General features: G+C 37.8%; 1 protein-coding gene across 2 annotated transcripts in view; it reads left to right on the top strand.

Moving 5' to 3' along the window:
• The first annotated feature begins 1,879 nt into the window (after window positions 1-1,879).
• Window positions 1,880-12,917, top strand: part of creb5b (cAMP responsive element binding protein 5b) — a 75,782-nt gene continuing 64,744 nt past the window's right edge. For both annotated transcript variants that reach the window (XM_016287430.1, XM_016287431.1), the window contains exon 1: window positions 1,880-2,037. In XM_016287430.1, coding sequence (XP_016142916.1) covers window positions 1,937-2,037 — 101 coding nt within the window. In that variant the 5' untranslated portion in view covers window positions 1,880-1,936. The remainder of the gene's footprint in view (window positions 2,038-12,917) is intronic.

Genomic DNA, 12,917 nt, shown 5'->3' with positions numbered 1-12,917 from the left:
CATGATTTTGTTTCTTGACCAGAACAGATTTGGATTATGGAAATTATTGGAAACTTGTGGATTATTTTGATGTTTTTATCAGCTGTTTAGACTCTCATTCTGACGGCACCCATTCACTGCAGAAGATTCATTTGTGATTAAGTGATGTACTGTAATGCTTAATTTATCCAAATCTGTTCAGATAAAAAAACAAATGCACCTACATCTTGGAAGGTCAATTTTCAGCTGTTCGTTTCATAGCTCTTGCTCGCTGTGAAAGATTTGAAATGCTATGAAAGTTGTGTATGTGAAGGGATATGAAATAGTAATTGATCCCACATTCTAGGTTATCCAAAAAATAAAAATTCTGTCATCATTTACTCACCCTAACATTCAAAAGGGTGTTTTCATCATGCATCGTCAAGGTCTGACAATGACGCATTCAGACACCTTCGACCCTAATGACTATTTTACCACTGGCACAACAACTGTGTCACAAGATGGCTGGGCTAAGTGACCACCACCCTACTGTCTGCCTGACAGCCACGCTGTAGATAAACTGATGGTGTCTGTTAATCTGGAGAGTTTATACTTGAGGTTTAGGGTTAGTACACCATGCCAAGTCAGCAAGCAGCAGGTTGTAGCAGGACTTTGCTGAGCTCAGGCGCAGACAGGTGAGAGGAAGATATCGCCCAAAGCCTTTTTAGAGAATTCTGCTGCGCTTGTCTTAAGTATACGGAAAACAAATGTGGAAGCCGAATCTCTTGTGTTTAAAGGATGTGTTTTTTAGGGCAGGTGGATGCTGTGTGTTTAAAAGGCTAAATAGCGTGTTATAATTTAATGCAAAATCTACTTCACAGTTCAGTTTAACCATGATGCGAAAATAGTGCCAGTCATTGTCTTTCCTTTTAGCGCAAACCTTTCTTTGTAAATTTAGCTCTTTATAGATTGCGTCGTATTAACAAAACTCGTATTTAAGGTCATCAGACAAGCAGTAAGCAGCAATTACTGAAAAGCCAGAAAGAGGTGAACGAAATTTCTGAAAGAGATGTTTGTTTACATTTTTGATTGATCATGGTTGCAGTTATTTGTGTAATGATGATCAAAAGCATTATAATTCATATCAGTAAAGTACATCAGATTGCAGTAGTCTGCTGTGTTCAGCACGGATTTTGTGGGTGCATCTAACCTGAATACCTGATTGTGCGGAATTCCTTTAGTGCACACTAGTACTACATAGACATTGCAAATAAACGACACTGTCAGAATCACTATTTATTCTTGGCAAATCTCTCCTCTTCAACAAAGTACTTGGTTTAAGTTGATGCAAATGAAGAAAACTACTGAAAGAATTCAGTAGATTTCTGTGCACTTGTTTATCTTCTAAACCATAACAGGCGCAACTTTAAATTGTGCCTTCAAGGTGTGGTCCTCAATGAGCAACAGAGTGTATTTTTAACCAACAAACCTCATTTTTCACACATCAAAAAAAGTATGGTGTGTGTCAAAGTGGCCTAAACCACAGAGGCTGCTATATATAACCAGGGCCATCCTTAGCTGACGCGGGGCCCGGTGCGAGGTAGGGAGCGGGACCACCTCGGTCTGTTCGCGATTGCGTTCCGGGGGGAGGTGAGTTGGTCCCCCTCGGTCCGTTTCGCTGCGGAGCCCGGTGCGACCGCACCAGTTGCACCCCCCTAAGGACGGCCCTGTATATAATGTTCAGTGAGTGCTTCATGCAATCTTTTCTAGTTTTAGCTCTACTTTCTTAAGGTGCAATCACATTTAACGCAGTTTAATGTATTTCCACATGCTAAATCCAGTCATTTCAATAGGACTCCACTCCTACTCCAGGTATGAAAAGCTGTGAAAAACCCCTGTGTTCTTATCTGTTTCTAAACAGAATATCACTCTTCATGGGCAGGGGGGCCCTAACCAGCACCAGCAGACCCACTCAAGAATGGCCAACCACGACGGCAGCATAGTGATCCAGCAGGCACTGCCTTCTCCTCAGTCCAGTTCTGTCATCACTCAAGCCCCTTCCACCAACAGACAGATTGGGTAAGTCGCCCCACTCATCATCACATGAACGTTGTCACTAGTACAACGTTCAATAGACGATGGCTAGTGTTATATTAGTCCAAGGTCCATGCCACTGTTTGCATTTCTCCTATCAAAATACAGCAGTTGACTTGCACAAGGTGGAGAAGTAGTGATTATGTTCTTCAAAAGACTGTGTTTGAGTCTAAGTTAGACTTTGTTTGTATGTCATGTGGACAGCAGTGAACAACAGCTGGATTCTTGGATTTGGAGTGTCTCTTCCTTAAAGGAACAGTTCGCCCAAAAATTAAAATTTGCAAGTTGTACATGATTTTGTTTCTTGACCAGAACAGATTTGGATTATGGAAATTATTGGAAACTTGTGGATTATTTTGATGTTTTTATCAGCTGTTTAGACTCTCATTCTGACGGCACCCATTCACTGCAGAAGATTCATTTGTGATTAAGTGATGTACTGTAATGCTTAATTTATCCAAATCTGTTCAGATAAAAAAACAAATGCACCTACATCTTGGAAGGTCAATTTTCAGCTGTTCGTTTCATAGCTCTTGCTCGCTGTGAAAGATTTGAAATGCTATGAAAGTTGTGTATGTGAAGGGATATGAAATAGTAATTGATCCCACATTCTAGGTTATCCAAAAAATAAAAATTCTGTCATCATTTACTCACCCTAACATTCAAAACCTGTATGATTTTCAAAACAAAATTAGACCCTGAATCTAGATGGGGGTCAAACTAAAGATACAGTGGGGCAAAAAAGTATTAGTTGAGGTATACCTATGATGAAAATTACAGGCCTCTCTCATCTTTTTAAGTGGGAGAACTTGCACAATTGGTGGCTGACTAAATACTTTTTTTCCCCACTGTATGCGTTTGATGCAGTTTTGCATTTCACACATTCAGAGTTTCATATTCACACACCAACACTCTCACACACTTTTACCCAATTAAAAAAAGCACATTGCTGACAACAGAAGACAATTGCTTCTTAAAAGCGTTCATTGGAAACAAAACATCATTATTTAATGCTAAAACAATTACAGTAATCAGCCAAATGTCCTTGAAAGAGCACATTCTCACATTCCTGGGAAGATTGTAACACTCTTTGGATGTTCCGTGCTTTTCTCGTGTGTGTGTATGTGAATCTTTCCAGTTGTCCCTGTAGTGACTCTTAAAGTTCTCTGTGTCGTGTAGCCAGCTTGGGTGTGTCCCACAGTCATGACATCAGTGGTGCAGCTCTGGTGGGGATATCAGCTTTTTGGGATGACGCCCCTCTTGCGCAAACACATCCCACTGCTGACCCGTCTTTCTTTTTTCTCTAACAGTCTTTCTCTCTCTGTCTCTATGTTGCGTCAGAATGCGCCCTGTCTGCAGTATAATCACCACCTGAAACACATGATGGGCCGCAGGGAGAGGACGGTATCATTTTCAGCCGTGGTGGAGGTTTAGGATGAAGATTAGAGGGTCAGGTCTGCAGCTGACTCCAAAATCACCGATTTATTGTGTATAACAATAGATTTTCACAAACAAGATGTTTCATAATGAAACTGTCACTTAGCAAATTGATATACGGCTATCAGTCGCTAGTGTTTGGAGAAGCTTATATCTGAAAGCAGTCGACAATTAATAACACACTCTTTACTTCATGTTTGTGTATGTGTTTGATGATTTTTCTGAAGAAATACTGCACATCTCTATGCCAATGGTAAAACAGGACAGGGCGTAGATGCCCAGATTGGACAACTTGTGAATATTGGATGGAAGGCCTGTCAATCAAGTTGATTGATGGTCTGACAGTGCATTTGTTCTGGGAAAGGGATGGAATTACAGTCGAAGAAAGAGAGAGAGGATAAGAGACAGAGAGAGAGACTAATTAGTTCTCTTTTCTTTGCTGCATTAACTTTTTTTGACCTTAGTAGACAAATCTGTCAAGAAGTTATGAAAAATGCACTGATTTTTGATGCACTGATTATGAAGTTTTTTGGGGGGTTTTGCATACCATCTGCACAATACGTATGAAAGCTTTGTTAGAAGGGTTTCTGCAGGTTCAGGGGCAGTAATGCTGAACGCTGCTATGAATGCTCTGCTGTGTTTTAGATTGCAGCAGTAGAAATGGGAGGTGAATATAAATTCATGCAGAGCATATGCAATGCCCATGCTGTTTTTGTGTTGGAACGTTAGTGTGCATGTGCTAAAGCTGTAAAGAAACAGTTTATAGCACTCATTATGGATGTACACTCATGCAGCTCAGATATCATAAAGTCCTCAGCCTTTTATGGAAATTGTATATTTTTTTGAGAGAAGCTGTGTTAGTCTTACAGTAATTGGTCGATATCATGAAATCTGTCAAGAACTTGTAGGGGTCACATTTCAAACCCAAATCAAACAAAAGAAATACAAAATTACATTTGTACGAAAATTGTATTATATATCCAAACTATTTTTTTAAATGGCAATTTTATGTTTTTTCATAGCAATTAAGCAAATACATATTACTCCAGGTCTCATTATTCTATTGCAAAAATGGTAAATGTTTATTTAAATTAAATCATCTATCATTTTAGTATTTGTGTTATTTTAGTGGCATTGATATATATTATATTTTCTGTTAATATATTTTGAATTAGATTTTATTTTTATATTTTTGGTTAGTAATTTAGTGTTAGTAATTTGTTGTTTTTGCATTTGTATTAGTTTTTAAAAAAAAAAAATATTTAAATGCTTATATTTTTTAATTCATTGTATTCATTAGTTTTAGTTAGTTTATTTATTTTAGTTACTTAAAGTTACTTAAAGTTAAACTCAGCAAAAATTTGATTTTTTCAGTGAATGTTTCTTTTATTTCAAGTAACAAATTTTGTTTTTTATGGTTGTAGTTAACGAGTGGTTGTGTTGTATGACCTGGATATGAAGATTTATTTAATTTTAATTTTTGTCTTTTTGCTATACCTAAATCTTCATTGATGTCCATTGAAAACTGCAACTCTCTATGACTCCACAAGTGTGAGAGTGTTGTTTTGTTATGGGGACTGTGGAGGCCAGGGGTCAGCCTATGGAAGCGTGTAGCAGTGTGTTTGGAAATGTCCACCTCAGCGGGAAAAAAGGCTTTCAATCCCCTTAACACAGAAACTCCACTTCCCGCAGGAAGCCATCGAGGCCAGTTAGTGCCTCTGTCCACAAACTGTCTAATCTTCTCTTCCTGCTGCTCTGAACTGGAGAATCATGCCATGATTGAACTAAAAAGTTTTGCAGTATTGACGTACATAATTTAGAAATACTTTGCTGTTGTGAAATGTTCATGTCTAAATATTACACTATCCCTAGAAAAGAGGGGTGAATCATAAATTTGGCATAAAAATAAAATAAAACGTGGTGTATCGGATGGCAGGCTTACATCAGAGTAGCCGGAATGTTACTATTTCAATGGCAAACTGACATCAGCTATATATATATATATATATGAATGACTCTGTTCCGTCAATGAGAGAACATCTGAGAAGACTCACTATTTAGGGGCTATTGAACCTTGTACAATGTTCATTCGGCTACAACACAATCCACTCTAATTCTATAGCCTATGTGTTTCATTGTTGGCAGATTTGTCAGTAGTGCGTACTAAGCTCGTCTGCTTTCACAATAAGAATATATTGTTCCTGTTTTTGAGAGAAATCTGCTTAAATTATCAGAAATAGAATGAGTAATATTGACACACGCACTTCGGCAACAGAACTTACAGCACTTACTCACATCTTCCAGACACAACAGGTTCCCACATGAAATTATATAAAATGAAAAATAAAATAATGAGATCAAATAAATAGAAAATAACAGTAAATTATAAAATTTACAACTACAAAACCAGATTTTTTTTTCTGCACCCCTCTCTCTATAAAATGTAATTACCTGTACAGTGATTGTGAATGACTGCTGTAAGCTTAATCCAGGGTCCATCTGCTTTCTGTGCTTTTGTGGATGTGAAGATTGACAGAGTTATACAGCGTCCATTGAATTAGGATAACAAGTCATTTTCATTGCTCCGCCATGTTTACTGAAGAGATTTGGAGGCTTGGAATCAATTAAGATTGGCTTTCCTCAAGTCTGCCTGCTTAACATGGCTCAGGCGGGGGGCCCACAGCTGTGAAACACAAGGACCCTCAACCCCCAACTTTTCCTGTGATTCTCCAAGCGTTCCTCTGGGTTTTTCCCTTTTATTCACACCAGCCCTGAAAAAGGCCGGCATATGTTATATTTTGGATGCTGGTCTCTAGCACGGGATGCTAATATACTGTAGGTATTGTTTAAAATTTACATTTATAACCACCCTTATGTCTGCCAAACTTGCTTGACTTACTTTCTTCTGTGAACATAAAGATATTTTGAAGAATGTTCCAGTTGTATTTTTGGACCCCATTGACTCTCATTGTATCTTGCATGGCTGCAGTATGATGGTTCACAAGGTAGACAGACAAGCAGCAAAAACCTGCACTAACCACCATAAACCTGGTCTTTTCCGAAGGGAATACAGTCCCTCAGAGGTAGAGGCAGTTTGACAAAAAACTGTTTAAAGACCCTTCTGGACTAACAGAAAAAAGGAAAAGACAGACCACAGGGAATCTGAATGTCATGGCTATTCAAAGGGTCCAAATGATTTGAATGCTCGCTGCATGTGAATTACTAACATATGTTCCTGAGTCATGTCAGTGTTAAATATGTTAGACATAGTCAGTCGGCTTGAGATAAAACATTGTGAGGGAGCTCAACCTCTTTGACCAGGGGTTGGAGAACATACTGGTAACAGCGCATACTAAATGTAACTAGTGTCTGAATTGTAGCCGTACTGAAGGAGAGATGGATATGGGAGGACAAGTTCAGCAACAATAGCTCTTTTCTTCTGGAGCTGTGGTGATTGACACACATTTGTAGTTGAAACGCTCTTGCGACAGACAATAATAGATACAAAAATGGATGGCAAGGCAAACTGTCGTTGGTGCCATATAAACTGATCATCAGGAAAAGCTCAATGTTAGTTCCTGTGAAACATTTCCTGTGTAACATCCAGTGAAACCAGAGCAGTTAATATTAAAATATATCATCAACACTCAGTATTAACTACTGCAAAACAAGCATGCTAACAGTTAGCATTTTAGCTTCCTAAATCAAAATAACTATTTTGTATAACATTTGCATTCCATATAAAAAAAAACGCTCAGCAAAACTGCAAGCATGCTAACAGGTAGCATACTAATTAAGACTTTTAACTTCATAAAACAAAAATAGCTCCTTTGAATAGCACACTTCCTTTTCTAAAGAATCTGAAAAAAATCCCCATTCTGACATAAGGAAGAGCCAATGAATTGTTTTTTCCTACATCAGAGTTTCCTCACTTCAACATGTTATTTCCTCTCATGCAAGATCAAGATAAAGCAATTTATTTTCTTTGTGGAGCCAAAACATATATATTAAAACTAAAATATATTAAATATGAAGGGCCAGATATGCTAACAGCTTGTGCCAGCACAAACCGTCTTTTGGCGTTAAAGTAGTACTCTCAGGATTTACTAAAGACTAAAGAGCAGTGAAGAATTAGCGCTGAAAAGCCGTGGACACAGTTATTTTTGTACCTGACCTTATTGAATATGCATTTGTATGAGCTTCCCTTTGAGACGTAAAATTAATGGGAGGAAAGAATTAAAATGAATCATGCAACGTAATGATTAACGCTCGTCAAATTACTGGTATTTTCAGCATTATTTAACGCCCAAAAAAAGCATGTCTTAAAGCAGTGACTCTTAAAGTTCTCTGTGTCGTGTAGCCAGCTTGGGTGTGTCCCACAGTCATGACATCAGTGGTGCAGCTCTGGTGGGGATATCAGCTTTTTGGGATGACGCCCCTCTTGCGCAAACACATCCCACTGCTGACCCGTCTTTCTTTTTTCTCTAACAGTCTTTCTCTCTCTGTCTCTATGTTGCGTCAGAATGCGCCCTGTCTGCAGTATAATCACCACCTGAAACACATGATGGGCCGCAGGGAGAGGACGGTATCATTTTCAGCCGTGGTGGAGGTTTAGGATGAAGATTAGAGGGTCAGGTCTGCAGCTGACTCCAAAATCACCGATTTATTGTGTATAACAATAGATTTTCACAAACAAGATGTTTCATAATGAAACTGTCACTTAGCAAATTGATATACGGCTATCAGTCGCTAGTGTTTGGAGAAGCTTATATCTGAAAGCAGTCGACAATTAATAACACACTCTTTACTTCATGTTTGTGTATGTGTTTGATGATTTTTCTGAAGAAATACTGCACATCTCTATGCCAATGGTAAAACAGGACAGGGCGTAGATGCCCAGATTGGACAACTTGTGAATATTGGATGGAAGGCCTGTCAATCAAGTTGATTGATGGTCTGACAGTGCATTTGTTCTGGGAAAGGGATGGAATTACAGTCGAAGAAAGAGAGAGAGGATAAGAGACAGAGAGAGAGACTAATTAGTTCTCTTTTCTTTGCTGCATTAACTTTTTTGACCTTAGTAGACAAATCTGTCAAGAAGTTATGAAAAATGCACTGATTTTTGATGCACTGATTATGAAGTTTTTTGGGGGGTTTTGCATACCATCTGCACAATACGTATGAAAGCTTTGTTAGAAGGGTTTCTGCAGGTTCAGGGGCAGTAATGCTGAACGCTGCTATGAATGCTCTGCTGTGTTTTAGATTGCAGCAGTAGAAATGGGAGGTGAATATAAATTCATGCAGAGCATATGCAATGCCCATGCTGTTTTTGTGTTGGAACGTTAGTGTGCATGTGCTAAAGCTGTAAAGAAACAGTTTATAGCACTCATTATGGATGTACACTCATGCAGCTCAGATATCATAAAGTCCTCAGCCTTTTATGGAAATTGTATATTTTTTTGAGAGAAGCTGTGTTAGTCTTACAGTAATTGGTCGATATCATGAAATCTGTCAAGAACTTGTAGGGGTCACATTTCAAACCCAAATCAAACAAAAGAAATACAAAATTACATTTGTACGAAAATTGTATTATATATCCAAACTATTTTTTTAAATGGCAATTTTATGTTTTTTCATAGCAATTAAGCAAATACATATTACTCCAGGTCTCATTATTCTATTGCAAAAATGGTAAATGTTTATTTAAATTAAATCATCTATCATTTTAGTATTTGTGTTATTTTAGTGGCATTGATATATATTATATTTTCTGTTAATATATTTTGAATTAGATTTTATTTTTATATTTTTGGTTAGTAATTTAGTGTTAGTAATTTGTTGTTTTTGCATTTGTATTAGTTTAAAAAAAAAAAAATATTTAAATGCTTATATTTTTTAATTCATTGTATTCATTAGTTTTAGTTAGTTTATTTATTTTAGTTACTTAAAGTTACTTAAAGTTAAACTCAGCAAAAATTTGATTTTTTCAGTGAATGTTTCTTTTATTTCAAGTAACAAATTTTGTTTTTTATGGTTGTAGTTAACGAGTGGTTGTGTTGTATGACCTGGATATGAAGATTTATTTAATTTTAATTTTTGTCTTTTTGCTATACCTAAATCTTCATTGATGTCCATTGAAAACTGCAACTCTCTATGACTCCACAAGTGTGAGAGTGTTGTTTTGTTATGGGGACTGTGGAGGCCAGGGGTCAGCCTATGGAAGCGTGTAGCAGTGTGTTTGGAAATGTCCACCTCAGCGGGAAAAAAGGCTTTCAATCCCCTTAACACAGAAACTCCACTTCCCGCAGGAAGCCATCGAGGCCAGTTAGTGCCTCTGTCCACAAACTGTCTAATCTTCTCTTCCTGCTGCTCTGAACTGGAGAATCATGCCATGATTGAACTAAAAAGTTTTGCAGTATTGACGTACATAATTTAGAAATACTTTGCTGTTGTGAAATGTTCATGTCTAAATATTACACTATCCCTAGAAAAGAGGGGTGAATCATAAATTTGGCATAAAAACGTGGTGTATCGGATGGCAGGCTTACATCAGAGTAGCCGGAATGTTACTATTTCAATGGCAAACTGACATCAGCTATATATATATATATATATGAATGACTCTGTTCCGTCAATGAGAGAACATCTGAGAAGACTCACTATTTAGGGGCTATTGAACCTTGTACAATGTTCATTCGGCTACAACACAATCCACTCTAATTCTATAGCCTATGTGTTTCATTGTTGGCAGATTTGTCAGTAGTGCGTACTAAGCTCGTCTGCTTAGACAATAAGAATATATTGTTCCTGTTTTTGAGAGAAATCTGCTTAAATTATCAGAAATAGAATGAGTAATATTGACACACGCACTTCGGCAACAGAACTTACAGCACTTACTCACATCTTCCAGACACAACAGGTTCCCACATGAAATTATATAAAATGAAAAATAAAATAATGAGATCAAATAAATAGAAAATAACAGTAAATTATAAAATTTACAACTACAAAACCAGATTTTTTTTTCTGCACCCCTCTCTCTATAAAATGTAATTACCTGTACAGTGATTGTGAATGACTGCTGTAAGCTTAATCCAGGGTCCATCTGCTTTCTGTGCTTTTGTGGATGTGAAGATTGACAGAGTTATACAGCGTCCATTGAATTAGGATAACAAGTCATTTTCATTGCTCCGCCATGTTTACTGAAGAGATTTGGAGGCTTGGAATCAATTAAGATTGGCTTTCCTCAAGTCTGCCTGCTTAACATGGCTCAGGCGGGGGGCCCACAGCTGTGAAACACAAGGACCCTCAACCCCCAACTTTTCCTGTGATTCTCCAAGCGTTCCTCTGGGTTTTTCCCTTTTATTCACACCAGCCCTGAAAAAGGCCGGCATATGTTATATTTTGGATGCTAATATACTGTAGGTATTGTTTAAAATTTACATTTATAACCACCCTTATGTCTGCCAAACTTGCTTGACTTACTTTCTTCTGTGAACATAAAGATATTTTGAAGAATGTTCCAGTTGTATTTTTGGACCCCATTGACTCTCATTGTATCTTGCATGGCTGCAGTATGATGGTTCACAAGGTAGACAGGCAAGCAGCAAAAACCTGCACTAACCACCATAAACCTGGTCTTTTCCGAAGGGAATACAGTCCCTCAGAGGTAGAGGCAGTTTGACAAAAAACAGTTTAAAGACCCTTCTGGACTAACAGAAAAAAGGAAAAGACAGACCACAGGGAATCTGAATGTCATGGCTATTCAAAGGGTCCAAATGATTTGAATGCTCGCTGCATGTGAATTACTAACATATGTTCCTGAGTCATGTCAGTGTTAAATATGTTAGACATAGTCAGTCGGCTTGAGATAAAACATTGTGAGGGAGCTCAACCTCTTTGACCAGGGGTTGGAGAACATACTGGTAACAGCGCATACTAAATGTAACTAGTGTCTGAATTGTAGCCGTACTGAAGGAGAGACGGATATGGGAGGACAAGTTCAGCAACAATAGCTCTTTTCTTCTGGAGCTGTGGTGATTGACACACATTTGTAGTTGAAACGCTCTTGCGACAGACAATAATAGATACAAAAATGGATGGCAAGGCAAACTGTCGTTGGTGCCATATAAACTGATCATCAGGAAAAGCTCAATGTTAGTTCCTGTGAAACATTTCCTGTGTAACATCCAGTGAAACCAGAGCAGTTAATATTAAAATATATCATCAACACTCAGTATTAACTACTGCAAAACAAGCATGCTAACAGTTAGCATTTTAGCTTCCTAAATCAAAATAACTATTTTGTATAACATTTGCATTCCATATAAAAAAAAAAACGCTCAGCAAAACTACAAGCATGCTAACAGGTAGCATACTAATTAAGACTTTTAACTTCATAAAACAAAAATAGCTCCTTTGAATAGCACACTTCCTTTTCTAAAGAATCTGAAAAAAATCCCCATTCTGACATAAGGAAGAGCCAATGAATTGTTTTTTCCTACATCAGAGTTTCCTCACTTCAACATGTTATTTCCTCTCATGCAAGATCAAGATAAAGCAATTTATTTTCTGTGTGGAGCCAAAACATATATATTAAAACTAAAATATATTAAATATGAAGGGCCAGATATGCTAACAGCTTGTGCCAGCACAAACCGTCTTTTGGCGTTAAAGTAGTACTCTCAGGATTTACTAAAGACTAAAGAGCAGTGAAGAATTAGCGCTGAAAAGCCGTGGACACAGTTATTTTTGTACCTGACCTTATTGAATATGCATTTGTATGAGCTTCCCTTTGAGACGTAAAATTAATGGGAGGAAAGAATTAAAATGAATCATGCAACGTAATGATTAACGCTCGTCAAATTACTGGTATTTTCAGCATTATTTAACGCCCAAAAAAAGCATGTCTTAAAGCAGGTGCTAATTTGCGCTGCTCTTGGTAGATTGCGCTGGTCATTATGGAAATGAGATGTTGCGTCTGTGTTCTTTAATGTGCTCATTTTCAGTAAAATCACATACAGAGTTTTCCCCACGCATCGGCGCTTTTATGGAATTGCGCACTAATAAGTCGTGGCCTAATGGTTAGAGAGTTGGACTCATAACCCAAAGGTTGTGGGTTCGAGTTTTGTTCCAGCAGGGATTGTAGGTGGGGGGAGTGAATGTACAGCACTCTCTTCCACCTTCAATACCATGACTGAGGTGCCCTTGAGCAAGGCACCGAACTCCTAACTGCTCCCCGGGCGTTGCAGCAGACTAAAGAGCAGTGAAGAATTAGCGCTGAAAAGCCGTGGACACAGTTATTTTTGTACCTGACCTTATTGAATATGCATTTGTATGAGCTTCCCTTTGAGACGTAAAATTAATGGGAGGAAAGAATTAAAATGAATCATGCAACGTAATGATTAACGCTCGTCAAATTACTGGTA

This window comes from Sinocyclocheilus grahami, unplaced genomic scaffold (assembly GCF_001515645.1).
Source record: "Sinocyclocheilus grahami isolate Dianchi unplaced genomic scaffold, SAMN03320097.WGS_v1.1 scaffold222.1, whole genome shotgun sequence".
Taxonomy (NCBI): Eukaryota; Metazoa; Chordata; class Actinopteri; order Cypriniformes; family Cyprinidae; genus Sinocyclocheilus; species Sinocyclocheilus grahami.
Note: the sequence above shows the minus strand (reverse complement) of the source record. Positions and strands in the feature narration are given on the sequence as shown.